This window comes from Dendropsophus ebraccatus, chromosome 8 (assembly GCF_027789765.1).
Source record: "Dendropsophus ebraccatus isolate aDenEbr1 chromosome 8, aDenEbr1.pat, whole genome shotgun sequence".
NCBI lineage: Eukaryota > Metazoa > Chordata > Amphibia > Anura > Hylidae > Dendropsophus > Dendropsophus ebraccatus.
Window position 1 is genome coordinate 29,103,371 of NC_091461.1, and position 19,542 is coordinate 29,122,912.

The 19,542-nt window shown below is 42.8% G+C and overlaps 1 protein-coding gene across 2 annotated transcripts in view; it reads left to right on the top strand.

The window, feature by feature from the left end:
• INPP5A (inositol polyphosphate-5-phosphatase A) overlaps positions 1–19,542 on the top strand; it is a 265,474-nt gene that overhangs the window by 137,206 nt on the left and 108,726 nt on the right. For both annotated transcript variants that reach the window (XM_069980070.1, XM_069980069.1), the window contains exons 5-6: positions 2,116–2,179; positions 7,949–8,052. In XM_069980070.1, the coding sequence (XP_069836171.1) occupies positions 2,116–2,179; positions 7,949–8,052 (168 nt within the window). The remainder of the gene's footprint in view (positions 1–2,115; positions 2,180–7,948; positions 8,053–19,542) is intronic.

Below are 19,542 nucleotides of genomic sequence, written 5' to 3' on the forward strand. Positions count from 1 at the left end.
TGGAGGCACGAGGATGAGCGAGTTCACTTTTATTTGCTCACCTACCCCAGTATGTAGACTCAAAACATGCTCATATTTTAAAGGGGCTCTCTGGCGAAAATATTTTTCTTTCAAATCAACTGGTGCCAGAAAGTTTTATATAGGTCTGCAATATATCTACTTTTAAAAATCTCAAATCTTCCAGTATTTAACAGCTGCTGTACATCTTGTAGGAAGTGGTGTATCCTCTCCTGTCTGGCACAGTGCTCTTTGCTGCCATCTCTGTCCATGACCGGAACTGTCCAGAGCAGGAAAGTTGAAGTGTTCTGGGCAGTTCAACTCTTTACTGCTACCTCTGTCCGACTGAAAACAATACACCACTTTCTGCAGGACATGTTTCAGCTTAGTACTGGAAGACAAGATTTTTTTTTGATTTTTTTTTAATAGAAGTAAGTTACAAATCTCTAAAACTTTTTCAAAACAGTTGATTTGAAAGAAGAAAAATTTCACAGTAGTGCCCCTTTTTTATAGGAAACCTGTGAAGTCCCCTTCACACTGACCCCAGTAACTTATAGATGGAGAAAACTGCTTTCCTAGGCTCGGTCACTATGCGATGCAAAATGAATGTAAAGGATCACTGTAATTTCAAACAGCTTCCCGTCATTTCATAGCCAGTGTGATTCCTAACATTATTTCTAAATCTCTACATTTACCGAAGATAACTTGCCCTTTCTAAAGTCTTGGCCACTTAGTGTCTCCTTCCTGCTGTCCACTCTCTGTTGGTAGGGGAAATCTGTGTCTAGTAACAAATGGCGCAAGAAAAAGTCAAGGAAAAGCGGTTTGGGTTTAGCATGTGCTGTAGAGAGCTTGACAAATACTCCTGAAAGGTAGTTCCCTGCTTCCCCTCATCTTTTATCACCCATAATATTTGGGGTGGCTGTCCCTTGCGTAAAAACCAGTGTCCACAGGGCTGCCAAGTGCTGTCGAATCTGTAGCACTTACTATGCAAAGTAGAATTTAGTTACAAGTCACAGAGGTGCATAAACAGGCTCACACAGCATCTTGCAAAGTTGATGCATCAGTAACCCATTCTTTCACAGTAGTGTACTATGTAAATACCAGCCTGTTTAGTCCATGTTCACTAGCACTATCATGTTATGGCATAGCAGTGAGGAGAATAAGAAATTTCTCTGTACCCTGGTGGGTGCTCAGAGCACTAGAATTGCGTTTTTACCAGTCTGAAGTGTTAATCTGACAAAACAATGCAGGGTTTTTTTTTTTTTTTTTTAAATCTTTTAAAAGTTACAGGGTTGCAGTTTAGGTACGTGTGCAAAATAGGTTACAATTATTATGACTATAAGATTTCTATGCACTGGAAATGTAAACCGGAAACATTAAGGCAGCTGCCAAGATCGCTACGAAGTCTTCTCATCAATTAAGTGTATACCAGTATGTTTTGTAGGATTAACTTGTATGTCAAGGAGATGGGTAGGACCTCATGCAGGCGCTTCTGACAAATCAGCAAATCTTTAATTTCTGGATGTGCAGCTTGTCATAAATTATGCAGAAGCCACTGAGCCAAGACCACACTGCCAGCCGGGCATCTGTCACCTTTTTACAAGAAAAAAAAAGAAAGAGAAAAAAAAAATTGTTTGTACATATTGTACGTGTGTGTATGTTCAGAATTTATATGTAGCAGAAATATATATGTAGGTATTTATAATCCCATTTGGGTTTTATTTACATTATATGTATGTTCAAATTGTCTAAAGTTAGTATGCTAGTACAAATGCTTCATATGTAAATGTTTTTAAAATAAGCTTTGAAAAGTGAGGCCTTTCATGGTTATTTGTTGCCGAAATAGTTTATTCTTAAATAATACTCTTCATTGTATAAATAAATTCTGCCTAAATATATGCAGTACACAACATTTGTATCAAATGCTTAAAAAAAAAAAGAAGAATCATTTGCCTTATGCCCCGAGGGACAGTGTTTCCCCCCACAATCAGCTTGCTAACTGTAGTATAGGGGATAACTTTGTTAGTTAGAATTCCCCTTGATCTGGTGTAGAGAATCTTGTATTCCGGTTTGGCGTGTGTTCGTGTTTATTGATTGTGGAATCTTTTTTCCTTTTAGGCTCTCGGAAGTTTTTACTTTCTCCACGAGTCTTTGAAGAACGTCTATCAGTATGACTTCAAAGGTAAGCTGTCCTGAGACAATGCATGATGCTTATAAAGAGTGCTGTGTAATAGGGATGTGCACACAGGATTATTTTTGCCTTGACACTTGAGTGGATTTAATAAACTCCATAACATTTTATTACTAATCCCAATAGAGGCTGAACTTCATCCGCTTGTAACCATTGGAAGCAGCAGAATATAAGTAGTCACCTGCAAAGTGTGAGCCCATTGTTTTCATGGATGTAAAACCCCACCGATCAAGACCATTGTTCCATAATTGTGTAAAATTTATTGCTAGGGATCCTTGTGCTGTTGTCTTTTTCATGAAACAAAAACCAAAGTTTTAGATAAAGCCTGTCAATGACTTTGTTTACATGAGCTGTGTCAGAAGGGAGGAGAGGGAGACAGAGGCTCACACACAGTTTTTTTGTGTCTTCAGCAGAATACCCCTTTAAGTTTGGACACTGTTGATATGAGCTCAGATATTGGCAGCTGGTTGAGATTTTGCTGAAGCATATGTGCTATGGAAGCACAAAATGTGATGTGAACCCCATAATCATTAATTGATGATAAACAAATGTGTACTAAAGGTTTTCATTCCATTTTAACTAGTCTATAATCGTACTGCTTTCCTGGCACACGTTATACAGAACTCTGGGGCCCCATCCGATGAAGAGCAAAAATGTCCTTGTATGGGATTAGTCTACAGTCCCCTAACCTCCATTCATTAGCTCAGCGATCGGCTTATCAACCTGCTGCCTTTTAACTTGGGTGCCTGGAAGAGTTGGATCTAGCCCTAGGAAACTTCACTCAGTTTCCCAGCACTGGATCCAGCTTTTCCAGGCACCTGGGAAAGAGCAGCAATGAGTTAAAAGGCAGCAGGTTGATAAGCATATCGCCGAGCTAGTGAATTGAGGTTAGGGGACTGTAGACTAATCCCATACTAGGACATTTTTGCTCTTCGTCTACAGTCCCCTAACCACGATTCATTAGCTCGGCGATAGGCTTATCAACCTGCTGCCTTTTTAACTTATTGCTGCTCTTCCCCAGGTGCCTGGAAAAGCTAGATCCAGTGCTGGGAAACAGAGAAGTTTCCTAGGGCTAGATCCAGCTCTTCCAGGCACCCAAGTTAAAAGGCAGCAGGCTGATAAGCAGATTGCCAAGCTATCCGCCTATCTCTAATCTGCACTGGATTATGGGATTGTCAACTGTGTGTAGAAATTAAGAATTCTAAAGCTGGTTTCAGAAAATGTAGTTGACTGTTTCTCTTTTTTTCCTTCAAGAATATATATAAAAAAAGAAAAAAAAAAAAAAGTTGGTTATTTTCCAGATTAGTCACCTACGTAATTTATGACTTGCTCATTTCTTTAACACATCCCATTGTAAATGGTCGGGCCAGACCACATTAATCGGCCCTTTACATCACATTAATTTGAAACGTCATGAAGTGGCAATAACTGTGAAATGAACTAATTGGCTCGATTTATACCTTTTCATTAATGTATTTTTTTTTTCCTTTCCTGTCGAGAGCCAAATTACCTCTGGTCTTATAATTGAGGGTATAGGGTCTCACCACTGTAAGATATTTGAGTGGCATTCCTGTAGACATAGCGTTTCAAAGTTTTACAGTCATCAGTCATTTTTTTTTTTCGTGCCAAAAGCCTCAATCATCTATAATGCTGGGCGAAATAAAATTAGATAACAGTATTAAAAAACCATTAACATTTTATTGTATTTCTGGGCAACAACGCTCCATGATTTTTCACTAGAACGACGCATGACTCTTAATGAGGATTGTCTGACCACAGCTTCCCCTCTCCCACCTCTAAAGAGTTTAATGGTCTCTAAGCATAAAAAGTTGATGATCTTAATCAAGGAGACAGTGAATGAGATTGATGTAGATGGGACATATTTAGCATGTGCCATAAAACAAATTGAAACGAGAATAAATTTTGTATAATTTAACTTTTGTTCCGAATGGTGCTTCTTCTTTTTCTGAAAAGTCATTTTGATTTAGATTATACTTGTAATTCCTGATTGTTCCTTTGAACTTTTAGTATAAACACACACACACCGTATACGCAGCGCATTTACTGCTGCGATACGCAGCAAATACGCAACAAATACGCAGCAGATTAGATCTAAATAACTGAACACAGCATCAAATCTGAACCACCAAGTCTGCTGCAGATCTGCTGCATATCTGCTGTGTGTGTTTGTACCCTCAGGGTACAAACACACACAATGGATACGCAGCAGATACGCAGCAGATACGCAGCAGATACGCAGCAGATACGCAGCAGATACGCAGCAGATACGCAGCAGATACGCAGCAGATACGCAGCAGATACGCAGCAGATACGCAGCAGATACGCAGCAGATACGCAGCAGATACGCAGCAGATACGCAGCAGATACGCAGCAGATACGCAGCAGATACGATGCTGTGTTCAGTTATTTAGATCTAATCTGCTGCGTATCGCAGCAGTAAATACGCTGCGTATATGGTGTGTGTGTTTGTACCCTTAGGGTACAAACCCACTTGCCGGATCTGCAGCGAGTCTCCTTGCTGCGTTTTTGCAGCGAGACTCGCTGCAGATCCCGGCCCTATACTTTCAATAGCAGAGAAACTCGCAGCAGGGATGTACATCCCTGCTGCGATTTTGTCTGCAGCCCGCCCCATTAACCCCCCGGCCGCCGGACATTATACATTACCGGGTCCCCGTTCCTGCTTGCTTCGGGGCTCCCGGTGTCTTCACGGCCCGCCCGGCCAATCAGTGCGCTGCGGCAGGGCAGCGCACTGATTGGCCGGGCAGAACGTGCCGGGAGCCGCCGAAGCAAGCAGGAGCGGGGACCTGGTAATGTATATCCTGCCCGCAGCCCCGGCCGCCCGATCGCCCCCCCGCAGACCCGGCCGCCCCCCCGCAGCCACGGCCACCCGATCGCAGCCCCGCAGCCCCGGCCGCCCGATCGTCCCCCCGCAGCCCCGGCCGCCCGATCGTCCCCCCCGCAGCCCCGGCCGCCCGATCGTCCCCCCGCAGCCCCGGCCGCCCGATCGTCCCCCCGCAGCCCCGGCCGCCCGATCGTCCCCCCGCAGCCCCGGCCGCCCGATCGTCCCCCCGCAGCCCCGGCCGCCCGATCGTCCCCCCGCAGCCCCGGCCGCCCGATCGTCCCCCCGCAGCCCCGGCCGCCCGATCGTCCCCCGGCAGCCCCGGCCGCCCAATCGCCCGTCCCCCCGCAGCACTGATCGCTTACACGCCCCCCTGCAGCCCCGGCGATCGGGCGGCCGGGGCTGCGGGGGGACGATCGGGCGGCCGGGGCTGCGGGGGGACGATCGGGCGGCCGGGGCTGCGGGGGGACGATCGGGTGGCCGTGGCTGCGGGGGGGCGGCCGGGTCTGCGGGGGGGCGATCGGGCGGCCGGGGCTGCGATCGGGTGGCCGTGGCTGCGGGGGGGCGGCCGGGTCTGCGGGGGGGCGATCGGGCGGCCGGGGCTGCGGGCAGGATATACATTACCAGGTCCCCGCTCCTGCTTGCTTCGGCGGCTCCCGGCACGTTCTGCCCGGCCAATCAGTGCGCTGCCCTGCCGCAGCGCACTGATTGGCCGGGCGGGCCGTGAAGACACCGGGAGCCCCGAAGCAAGCAGGAACGGGGACCCGGTAATGTATAATGTCCGGCGGCCGGGGGGTTAATGGGGCGGGCTGCAGACAAAATCGCAGCAGGGATGTACATCCCTGCTGCGAGTTTCTCTGCTATTGCAAGTATAGGGCCAGGATCTGCAGCGAGTCTCGCTGCAAAAACGCAGCAAGGAGACTCGCTGCAGATCCGGCAAGTGGGTTTGTACCCTTAAACTGGTACTTGGGTGAGAATTCTTTTTATCAACTGGTTTCAGAAAGTTATATAGAATTGTAAGTTCTATTTTAAAAATCTCAAGTCTTCCAGTCCTGATCAGCTGCTGTATGTCCTGCAGGAAGTAGTGTTTTCTTTCTAGTCTGACACAGTGCTCTCTGCTGCCACCTCTGTCTGTGACAGGAACTGTCCAGAACAGTATCAAACCCCCATAGAAAGCCTGTCCAGAGCAGTAGAGGTTTTCTATGGGGAATTGATACGGCTTTGGACATTTCCTGTCACGGACAGAGGGGGCAGCAGAGAGCACAGTGTCAGACTGGACAGAAAATGCTACTTTCTGCAGGACATGCAGCAGCTAAGTAGTGGACGACTTGAGATTTTTTTTTTTTAATTGAATAAAATTAGAAAACGATATAACTTTGACACCAGTTGATTTAAAGCGAATGTACCATTAGCACAGTGAATTAATCAACAACTTGACCTCAGGTTAACCCTCCCAGCATTGCAAAGATAGTCTGCCAGAGACTCTCTTACATCGTTCGTCTCAGAAGGGAGGGGGGATAGAGAGAGTAGCTCACAGTTTTGAGAACTGGGGGAAAGGAGACTGAATAAAGAATAACAAGTATTGAATGAACAGTTAGTCTCACCATGGTCAGCAACATATGAAAAGTTATGTTTGAGCAAAATACCCCTTAGGGTGGGTTCACCCTACAGGGTCTGCAGCAGATTTGATGGCGCAGATATGAAGCTGCAGTTTTGCGTCAAATCTGCGCCATAAAATCTGCTGCATATCCTGTACGTGTGAACGCACCCTTTAAGGCTATAAACAGACTTGTTAGGACAGCTCCTAAAAGATTTTAGTGTAACAGAAGAGAAACGTAAAAAAAAAAAAAGTAAAAATTGTTTTTTCACTGTGTAAGCACAATGCAGGATTTAAGGCATAGTCCAGAAACCTTAAAGGGGTAGTGCGGCGTTAAACATTTATTCACAAAATAACACACATTACAAAGTTATACAACTTTGTAACATGTGTTATGTAAATAAAAGGTCCCCTTCCCCGTGTTCCCCCCCCCACCCACCCACAAAGATTCTGGCACCCACCCAAAGAATTGACATTTTAACTTTTTGCAGACAGCGGAATCTGCCCAAGCCTTAAATGGAGTTTATGGCAGGGGCGGAGATACGGGGGCAAGCAGCAGAATCTGCGGGATGTTCTTTGCACAGATTCCTCAGTGTGAACGCACCCTAAAACAGGCGGAATTCTGCACGGAGCCCCTGCCACGGACTCCACTCAGAACTCTTCGCACAGAATTCGGCCTCTTTTACGAAGTGTGAACAGACCCTTGCGGAGCGAGCTTTCAATGGTTTCTTAGTGTCAATATTACACCTCAGCTTGATGCATTTTTCTTTTTTGTAGAGACATGTTGCCATGAAAAGAAAGTGATTAGGCCGAAACTGTCTCAAAGTTTTGTTTAGTTGTTGCATTTTTTTGTTTTGGTCACAATCAAATAGTTGCAGTGATTGAGGTAAATTTCAACAGCAAAATTGGTGACAAACACAAGAGGGCCGATATGGCCTGACCCCAAAAGAGCAGCAGCATCATACAAATTGAGTTGGTAGAGGAGTAGTCTGGGAACTGCCAGTAGGGATCTGGTAGGTGATGTCTTCCTGTACTTCACAGGAAGTCAGCTGACCCGTAACAGACCACTTCCTGAGACTCAACCATGTAATTTTTCTGCTGTTCACATTAACTAATAACAGAAATTAAACATTTGGATGTAGCAGAGCTGGGATGAAGCAGATGGCACTGTAGGAATCGTGGGGCGTGAGTGAGAATTATATGGAAATTGTAAAGATTCATTCATTAATTTTAGGTTTTTTTTGTCACAGGAATTGGTGAGCATAAGGGCAGTTGCATTGAAACTTTATCTTTTTCTCCTTAGCAAAAAAGTACAGAAAAGTAACAGGCAAAGAGATTTACTCAGACACATTAGAAAGCACTCCGATGCTGGAGAAGGAGAAATTCCCTCAGGAGTTTTTCCCAGAGGTATGTATTGTATTGGTTACAAATGAGCAGCTTCACGTTCTGATATGGTATTTGGAAATCCTTTTATGTATTTGTTATGGAATTATCAGCGTATCTGTTCTTTAATAGGATTTTTATCGGACAGTAAAGCAAAGGATTTTACTGGAATGCCTATACCACCAATCAGATCAATGGCTCCGATGTTATTTATATGCTTTCTGTACATGTCCTATTGAACCAGCTTCATTCTACATTTGCATGAGCACTTTTACCACAAAGAAAGTTTATCCTTTAGTTTGCTCTGACCAATGGCATATTTTGGGCTCCGTAGACTTACATTAGGAGCCCAACTCGTGTGATAAAGCTGGAAGAGGACTGCGCTAAGCACTCTCAGTCTTCTCTCGGCTCGTTTTCACAATCTGTATGGGTCTGAACACTCAGACTGATTAAAACTTTGAAATGTCAGAGATAATTCACATTTATTTTATTTTTTTTATAACTGTGACACTCTTAATGTAAAATGACCCATATAAACACGTATGTTCAGCATAGCAGTGTGTATGTGTGGGGAAATCGGAAGAAATAGCTGTTGGCCTGATCTTTTCAAGGCATTTGGTTGCTCTCCCACAGGAAATCTTCCGTTGTCCGCATTGTCACATTTAGATAAGGTATTCATTTACGATGTTTGAAATGGTCATCATAGATATGACGGAATGGGTAGAACCAACCTTTTTCTTCATAATCATCTTAAGAGTTGCCCCAGTATGGCGGCCTCTATCTATTTTGTCCCCAGCTTTGGAAAGCTTTTCTTGGCAAAGTATTATATCGGGATTTAAAAAAAACTTCCTTAGCAATGCTTTTGCTTCCTTTTTAATGTATTCAGTGGCCAAAGGGTCCCACCCAACAGCAAGTACATGGAGAATGTAGATCCAGGTCTTCCAGCTGGTGCTATCAAACACCATCCCTTTCCAAAGTCGGCGCTGTGTGCTCTTCCAGTATTTCTCCCTTTTTAGAAACTGATGCAGAAGCCATAGATTGACTTGTTGTGTAAGTTTTTCCCTAAAATTTGTTTAGTGTCCTATGTAGGATGAACACAGTTATAGGGATTTTATGGGTAAACTGCCTGAACTACCCTCAGGATAGGTTTATAAGTCATTTAATGTTGGGGTGCCAAAACCAGCCACCCCCCCTTGATGAACTGTTCATTATCCACACTGTGCAATGAATGGGGCCAGAAGCAGTTGTCTTCATTCAATGTATAGTGCTGGACCTGGTTGGTGCAACTCTGCTGCCATTCACTTAAACAGGAGCTGAGCTCTGAAGTTGCCACCGCTACAGCTATGAACTTATTACAATCTTGCAGCCGGCTGGCAAGTATTCACTCTGAGCAGAATTCCTGGAAAACCGTCCCATGAGTCACTAGTATACTATCATGTGACGTTTCTACTGTAAAAACCTCTCCACGATTGCCAGGACAACTTGCAGTGAAATGCCTATGGTTTTGCCGTATTAGTGTACCGGATGCCACGCTACGGAGCCCCCTATAAATACAACCTTACATTCCAGTTTAATAGAAGTACACATTATACTTAACCTCTATGGACACCTGCGCTCCAATAGAATTCCCACAGGGGTGATATATTTGCCTAATCCATTGTTCTGTTCCTTTCCAACAATATCTCAATCTCTTTCCTCCTTGATTTACTGCCGCTATTCATTGGGACAAACATACATAACAACGGAGAGGTAATGTGTGCCATTGTCCCTCCATGACAACATTTAGTCTGAGGCAAAAACGATAATAGGCCCTGTCAGTTAACAAGCAATTACTGCGCGACACAGATTATCTTCCTCCCGATGCCATAAACAGCTTGTGATTTGCAGCAAAGGTAAAAAAAAAATAAAATATGCAAAACCTCAGTTGGCGCGGAGTGATCTCTCCCCCCTCTTTATAGCCGCCGTTTAGGGATTATCTAACAGTAATTACAGTGATTGAGATATAATGTTGTTCCAAATAATTACAAGCGGCAGCATTGAAAATGAACAAAACTTTCCCTCTTAATTTATAAGGCCTCTTGGCAAGATCCGAGGCAGGAAATCGCCCTTTGGGAGCAGCACTCCAGATAATGTTAGATCATTTAAAAAAAAAAAAAAAACACAGCAGATTTGTGTAGTCCATCAGGGTTGAGCCGTATAGAAATATATATATGTTTTCTTTAGCCATAGTGAGAAATGGCTGCTTGTCATAGATCACAGATACTGCTCCAGGCTCTTATGAAAGAGGAATTAATTTCACTAATGCTCTAATGCAAACCTTTCATAGAGAAGGCTGTGTGGTGATAACCTCCCCGCAGCCTCTCCTTTCTCAGCCGTGATTTATGCCGTCTTTTAGCAGATGAAACTGCTTCTGTTCACAATCAGTCTGCTGCCTGAAGGAATCTTATTATTAAAGCCCTGCGAGACTCCTTGTTGTAAGCTGGAAGATATAAAAGTGTACTTACCTTGAGTAGTGAATTTTGTATATTGGGCACATGTTTAATCCATACCCGGCTCCCCAGTGCAAAGTTTTCAGGACCAGTGGGGAATAAACAATTATGTCAGATGGTATTATAACCTGGAAAATATCGGCCACTTTGGATTTGAACTGTCGGGTGATAGAAATCTGAATTCTTCATCAGTGACTGTAAAATCTAACTTGTTGCAGCATAATACTGAATATATATATATATATATATATATATATATATATATATATATATATATATATATATATATATATATATATTCAAAACACGGGAATAGCCAGATATCCCTCTCTCCAGAGAAGGAAGCCCATTGCCAAGGGGTGCCTCCTAGTGGGGAGAGCACCAAACCACCCTGATACGTAGTCCCTCAGGTCCTCACTCTGTTGCGAGCTTTAGGACCTAAATAGGGAAACACCAGGGTGGCCCCTGTGAGTCAAAGTCTAACTCTGTGGCGAGTATAACGACATAAGACAAGGGTTACCAAGGCTAGGCATCCATCCACAGACTGCAGTTTCGGGGTATTTGCCCCTCGTCAGTGTGGAGCAGGATTCTGGCTACTGGGGCAATGATAAATAGACCAACAAAACACAACAATCACTGAACTCAGGGAGAACAGTGAAAAATTCCAATGGAGTACTCCAATGGAATTTTTCACTGTTCTCCCTGAGTTCAGTGATTGTTGTGTTTTGTTTATATATACAGTATGTATGTATGTATATATATATATATATATATATATATATATATATATATATATATATATATATATAATTTTTATTTTTTTTTTTTTTTTTATTATAATATTACACATACTTTTAAAAAAAAAAAGCGTAAAAAGGAGCATCTGATATTTAGTGTTTTTATTTTTTTTTGTATTCTAGGAAATGCACCACTCTGGTCTTCAGCTCAGCCTATTGTATCAAATAGGAATAAGCTATAACAATGTGACACCTGCAATAGGAATAAGCTATAACAATGTGACACCTGCTGGTGCTTCATCTTTATGGTTGCCTTTCCTAGGTCCTAATTTTGCAACTCACATGGACCCAGTAGAGCAGAATAGAATGACCAGTAGGCGGCAGCAGCAAAGGAAAGCATAGAAGCCTGTATCAGTATGTGAAGGTAACAAGGAGATGGCAAATAAATGTTTATAACTAAAACTGGGGATAATGTTTTGGATGTTGGAAACAAATGACAGTGGCCAGGAATAAAACAAAACATGGGAATATGGGGACTAATTCGCACTAATCTTTCCCTAGAGCAGGGATGGGGAAACCTTGGCCCCACAGCCGTTGCAAAACCACAATTCCCATCATGCCTGGACAGCCAAAGGTTCACGTTGGCTGTCCAGGCATGATGGGAATTGTAGTTTTGCAACAGCTCGACGGCCAAAGGTTCCTCATCCCTTCCCTAGATATTTCCTAAACTAGTTCTTGAAGTTGTGTTGGAAGCTAATATGGGCTGACATAAGTATCGCAGTGTCTTTGACAACCACCAGATTGTGATGGTAAGAGGACTTTATCAGAGCATCTCCAGTTTAATAGCAGCTCTTGGTTGGAGTGGAGGGGTTAGTAAAGTGTTTAGTACAGTGCCTACTCAAGGAAAGGCAGTATGTGAATTTGGATTAGTCTTGGGCATCCATGGCTCAAAGCATTAATGCAGGCAGTGATAAAGGTGTCTGAACATGCTCAACCCCCATAACCCAGCAAGCTGTAATGCAGACTGGTCAGAGTGTCTCTGCTGGCCTTTATCCACTAGTGAATATTCCTTCAGTGGGTACATGAGCATCAGAATTGAACTGTGAAGCAATGGAAGTTTGTGCCCTTGTAGGCATTAACTATCATTATTGCGATTGTTATATGCTCACTCAGGACATTCCACAAAGCATGTATAATTTGTAAATGACCTATTGGACAAACTGATATGAGAGTAATCGAACTACCAACAATTTTTAGACCTGTTGAAAGACTATGAACGGCTTATGCTTAGTCGCTTGATCGCGTGGTACACAGACTAATAGTTGCTCATTTTCTGTCCTTTTTAAAACCATAATTGTTCTGTGTAACAGGGCCTTAAAGGGGTACCCCGGGCCGGGGAGATTTAAGCCGGAGGTCACTTACCTCCCCCGTTCCAGCGCCACCTGGTACTTCCGTCCCGCGGCCGCTTCCTGGTCAGAGCTGCCGCGTGAGACGTGATGTCTCTAGGCAGCTCTGACAATCAGCGGGCGTAGCAGGGTCCCGCCTCGACCGCTGCCTTGTCACGTCACGCGATATGGGCGCAGACACTGGAACAGGGGAGGTAGGTGACCTCCGGCTTTAATTTCCAGTCCCATGTATCGTAAGGGACAGTTCACAAGAAGCAAAATCATCGGAATTCTGCCTGGCTCAGTTTCACAGCCTCTGAGAGGGCTTGTGCGCCTACCCTCTCCGCTCAAAGAATTGACATGTTAATTCTTTGAGCGGAGAGCGACCGAAGCGTAGATGCGCAAGCCCTCCCATAGACAAACTGTGTGAGACTGAGACAGGCAGAATTACGCCAATTTTGCTCTGTGTGAACTGGACCTAAGGTGGCATTGCTTTGATGTCCACATATCTCTAACCATAAAGTGGGGAGTTTTGTTTAGTTTGTTCTTTGTTTTTTACTTACCTAATTTTATAGCACCATCTGATTTAAGACCCCCCGAATACCCCTTTAAATCTTTCACTGCATCAGTCAGAAACATGAATGAAAGAACAAACCAAATATATCAAGTCAACTGTGTAGAGTCTAGGTCAGACGTTCATATAGAGCAGTCGGTAATTTTTCATAAACTCCGTATTTATTCTAGATGGCAACCGGCAGTCGTTTTAATCTTTATATATTCTGCGGTTTATGAACTGTTCCAAAAAATCCCCTGTAAACCATGGCTGCCCTGGGAAAATCAATACATAAAAGAGCTTTAGTTTTTTTTTTATTTACTGTAAGCAATCTAGAAGTTAGAAAGCGAGCACATTTTTTTTCCTTTGGTTTCAAAATGATTTTGACTTTGGCAGCTCCGCAATGGTGCTTGATGTTTAAGTTAATGTCGGCCATTGCAGCGGTCAGAATCATTCTGCCTCTTGCCTCTGAAGTACGTTTTGCAGGTGCTAAATGATCACAAGTCTGTTCCTGGGTGTCCCATTTCATCCAGCAATTGTAAAGAGAAAAGGCCTTTTATTTGAAGGCAGATCTGTAATCGAGAGATTTGAAGTGACATTGGGGAACTAGACTGGTATTTATAGTTGAGATTCATCAGTGAACAAGCTTCAGCATTGCTTCTAATCACACTTTCTGGAAGCAATGGATTTCTTAAATGTAGCAAGTGAAATACATTGCAACCTGTAGATACTAAAAGGGTGGAAGGAAAATGACCACTGCCAGACAGAACCATTTAGCTTTTCATAAAACTTTACCATGGCGTCACCTTTCCGAAATCTTTTCTGTTTCATAGATCACTCTGAAGGGTAGAATGGGTATTCGAAGGTAAAAAAAAAAGTGTGAATGTCTGTGATGGTGGTCATTTTTTTTTTTTTTCCTCCAATCCCCCATCTCCGTTGCTAGTACATATGAACAAAATATTCCTCAGGTTTTTAAGAGATAGAAAAAATGGACAGATTCTAGATTTATGTATTAGTATACAAACAGTGTGTGGATGAATCGTGATCTACAATGCCCAGATAAGCAGTATCTATTCCTGCAGAGCACCACTAGAAGAGTTATGGGTCTCATTGAGGAGACCAACAAAGTGCAATGCTTTATGGGAAAATACTATGCAAAGTAGCTATTTTCCAGAAGAAAAATAGCTTTCTCTACAGTGCCACCTACTGGAGGTAGCCTACTGCATGCAGTGTGCACATAGTGCCATAGGTAGGTGTTTTCTTGGTCATACAATATTTGCCAGGACTGATTTGCAGAGTAATACACTGGGTATATTTGTGATCTATGACTGCCCATGTAATTTCTCATAGTATTTACAAATTTTTCTCAGAATCCATGAGGAAATATAATGATGGCGAATGGAGACAGTCCTGAGATTGAAAACGCAAATGTTTATTAGAAAATCTTTGGTCAACATCCGTACCAACTTGGCCAACAGACTGGTTGACATGTTAAAGGGTTTGTCCATCGAAAATCTTTCTTTCAATTCAGCCGGTGTCAGAAAGTTATATAGATGTGCAATTTACTTCTATTAAAAAAAAAAAAAAAAAAATCTTAATTCTTATACTTATCAGCTGCTGTATGTCCTGCAGGAAATGTTTTATTTTCAGTCTGACACAGTGTTCTGTGCTGACATCTCTCTCCGAGATAGGAACTGTCCAGAGCAGGAAAGGTTTTCTATAGGGATTCACATAGAAAGCCTCTCCTACTCTGGACAGTTCCTGTCTCGGCCAGAGATGTCAGCAGAGAGCACTGTGTCAGACTGGAAATAAAACATTTCCTGCAGGACATACAGCAGCTGATAAGTATGGGAAGAATTTAGATTTTTTTTTTTTTTTTAATAAAAGTAAATTACACATCTTTACAAGTTTTTGAAACCAGTTGATTTGAAAGAGATTTTTGCTGGCGTACCCCTTTAATGGCTTTCATTAGTCTTACAGAACCTTATGATTCTAGCACCCAGAAATGTCTGCTTGGAAATGTTTTTCTTTGCTCACCACTTATACTGCCTCATATATTGCGTAGAGCAGTCTGCTCACACATCATATTCTGCCCTCTGCAATGCTAAATATACATGTTAGCCGATATTCTTGATCGTCATGTATGAATCAGCCATTTGACAAACGAAAATTGGAATAACATTGAAAGGTGTCTCCAAATTGCCGGCTATTTATTCCCTAAATCAATACCAAATGACTTTTAAATCGGCTGATATTTTGTTTTAGATAAGAATATTGAGTCCTGACCGTTTTGTGTCAAGGTTCACCTATCTCGCCTTCATAGATGCTGATAAGAATATTTTTTTTACTTGCAGTAAAATGTGTTTGTAAAGTGTTGGAAGATTTGTTTGGTTTCGTGTTTTTTGTGCTTGAAGGCGTAGACCACAGTACAAATGTGAAAAAGGTTATTAATCATAGAGTGAGTGACTACATCCGAAGTCCATTCATGGTGAACAACTGTACATATAGGAGCTGAGTAACAGATCAGGAATCTGAGAAATCAATATGTAGAATTAGAGTATTACATATACTTACAGGAAAATTGTGTAAAAATGTTTTATTCAAATGATCCTTTATTTGCAAGGACAATCATCGTTTTATAGTCCCTATAAAAAGGTCTTTGGTCTTCCCGATGTGCTCACTGTGGTGGTCTACTAGGTTTTGCTTCGGCGTAGCCAGAATCCTGCTCCACACTGGTAAGGCGCAACACCAGGAACGGACGTCTGTAGATGGATACCTGGCTCCGGTATTTCCCTTGTTGTATCCTTAGGGCCCGATTTGGCCGATTATCACCCGTGTAATAGAGACAGTGATCAGTCGATGATCACGATCATCGGCAAATGGTTGGTTTAGGTTTGGACCTAAAATCGTTGGGCGCCGACTGCTCATCGCTACAGGCAATAGCCTATCTGACGATTGCCCAAACACCTGCTAGAGGGATGACTGGCTAGTCCCATGTTTCGAGACTCTTAAATGAAGCCCCATGGACTCTTTTTGCATATTTGTATTTCCCAGAGGGCAATGCACCTAGGTTGTCACTAGCACTTTTACTAGCAGCCTGCAGTGTTGTCTCTAGCTGGTCTCCCTGAGATCTTTTGGGGGGTGGGCATGTCTTTCCAGTGAAATACAATGCAGCATTTAATCAGAAGACATACTCCTTGGCATACACTTCCAACAGGAATCTTAAAGTGGACCTATAGCCAGTTTAAAGAGATAGATAGGTACAGTATATCTTTTTATATATATCCTGTCACCACTGGTGACCTAATTCTATTGCTGGATTTACTTTCTCGCTACACAGTCCAGAGTTGTAGGATTTTACGGTTTGGTTGTCAATCTGCACTTTTTACTGAATTAGCCGATGAGGGAAACTTTATTGCAATGGTGGGCTATTAGTGTGAGGAGTTTCATAATCTGTCAAGCATGATTCCCCCACCTCATCCTCCTCATCACACCCCCTGAGCATCACCTTCATTGTACTTTTGCAGCAAACTTTCCACCTGTCTTACAGTTCAGGGTAAAAGTGCAGATAAACACAGTCTCAGACTTAGTCTCAGTACTGTTAAAATAAGTAACACCTTGTGAATAGATTAGATTAAAACAAGTCTCATTTAGTGTTTTTTAGCAAACAATACGGTAATATAAAGGAATTTTTAGTCTTTTGTACGGCTCAGTATGCTGATAGTATATAACATACATTTTTGGTGTTTACAACCCTGCTCACCACTACTACAGGGGCGGCAGGTCTGACAGACATCAGGGTTCCTCTTCAATGCTATAAGTCACAGGCTGAATGATTCCTGTGGGGCCCAATAATAACTTTTGAGTTGCTAAAGAGAGAGTATGGTAGTAATACTTGTTCCTTGATTTATGACTGCAGTTAAATGTGCCTGATTTTCTTTGGGCAGTTCTTCTTCTGGTAATAAATCCTATGTCCTTCATTTGTGTGTGCTCAAAAATGTTGTCATTGTGTTACCTGGTCTACACAGCGTCTCTGTCTGACAATGGTCCTATAGGGCAAGGTGCTGATGAAACAACCACTGGAATATATCTGAAACTTAGGATACTATTACACAGGCCCATGGGGGCCCGATAATAACTGTAAACAGGGCTGTGGAGTCTCCAGCTTAAAAAAACATCTTAGAACAATTTAAAATTGAGTATTGATATGAATTTTATAGGTACAGGTATTTGGCATTGTTAGCAGTGTTTCGTTAAAGAGTAACTGTCATGTTTTTTTTTTTTTTTTATTGCAGAAATCAGTAGTAAAAACGATTTTAAGAAACTCTGTAATAGGTTTTATCAGCCAAAAAAGCCTCCTTCTGTACTCAAAAAGCAATTTCCCAGCCTCCCCCCCCTGACTTCTTATCTGTGCATTATCAGGCAAACACGTCTTCATTACAGAGAAGCCAGTGAAGACGGGCTCTGCTCTCTCCATTGTAAGCCTATGGAGGGGGGAGGGGCTGAGGGAGATGAGGGAGCAGGAAGAGGTGACATGAAGGTCAGCTGTTTGTAGACTCTCTGGGCACCTAAAACGCTAAATTCAGGTGTCAGAAAGGTCTGCTTATCTATGAACTTACTGAGAGAAGATTGCAGGGTGGTGTGCTGTGCAGGACTGCTCCGTGCTCAGTCACTCCTAACAGCCCCTCCACTCTCCATAGCCACATAATGGAGACAGAAATCCTGCTGCTTCTGCAGTGAGGGGGGAGGCTGGGAGATTGCTTTTTCACTACAGAAGGAAACTTTTTTAGTACATAAAACCTATTACAGAGTTTCTTAAAATCTCTTGTACTATTGATATTTAATGTTTTCAGAAAAATGACCCTGAAATGACAGTTACGCTTTAAGTATGGTGAATATTTAGTTAGAAACATAGACTGTCAGCAGGAAAAGATTACCTGCTCCATCTAGTCTAGTTGTGAGTAGTTCAGGACATGGAGGCTGGTAACTGGCTGCATCCACTGCACACACAGGAGAAGCTGCTTTATATATTTCCTCATTCCCCAGAAGTCGCCCCAGGATCATGTAGGACATTAGGGAGAAGCTGCTGAGCCAGTGTGATAAATAACTCCCCTGGTATCTGACAGGCCATTTATGAAGGAGCAGGAGTCAGAGTTGGGAGTCTGAGTTGGTCCTGATAAAATTCAGGAGTCGGAGCTGCCGCTTACCGACTCCACAGCCCTGACTGTAAACGAGCGCTGATCTGCTAGATAGCGCTCGTTTACTGGGCCTATTACACGGCCCAATAATTGTTTAACAAGAGCTGCATGGACATCGTTACCGATGTCCTTGCAGTCCTTGCTTAAACTCTATACATTACCTAGCCATGCTGCAGGGCTCCTCTTGCGGTCCTTTCACAGGGTCCTGCGCACTGCAGCTCCTGAGCTGACAGGCCGCCCAGCCAATCACTGGCTGCGGTGGTCCCAGCCAGTGATTGGCTGAGGGGACTGTCATCTCAGACAGGCCACTCTGGAGCTGCAACTTGCGGGACCTGGTAAGAAGAAGATTGCAAGAGGAGCCGTGCAGCATGGATAGGTAATGTATAGAGTTTGGAAATCATCAGCCGCCGGCCTCGCACCGCTATTACACGTAGCTATTCGTGGTCTGTGTCTGACAATTATAGGTCCAAACCTATATCAAAGATCAGCTGATGATCGTTGTCATCAGCTGATCATTGTGTTTATTATACGGATCGATAATCTGCCGGATAGGGCCGATTATTGTTCCGTTTAATAGGACCCTTACTGTGGTGGTGAGGCCTACATGCAGTGTCCCAGTAACACATACTGTACCATTACAAGTTGACATTAAAGGGGTAGTCACATTTTTACATTAATGGGTAAAATGCCATAAATGTCAGATTGATCCCACAAGAGATGTGCATGAGATTTGCTCACTCCGATTCATCCGAACCAGAGCGTGCAGCATTTGATTACCGGTGGCTGAAGAAGTTTGATGGAGTCCAGGAAAACATGGATACAGCCTATGGCCTATTGCTGTTTCTATGTTCTCCAGGCAGCCTTGGGGTTGCATCCAACCTTTCTAATCACCAGTGATCCAATGCTGAATGCTCTGGTTTGGATGAATCGGAGTGTGCATAAGATTTGCTCATCTCTAGATCCTGACTGCTGGTTGTAGAAACCCAAAAATTATGTGTATGTATGTGTGTGTGTATATAATTATATATACAAAATATATTATTGTGTGTATATATGTATATGTATATATATATATATATATATATATATATATATATATATATATATATATATATATATATATATATATTGTGTATAATATATATGTATAAT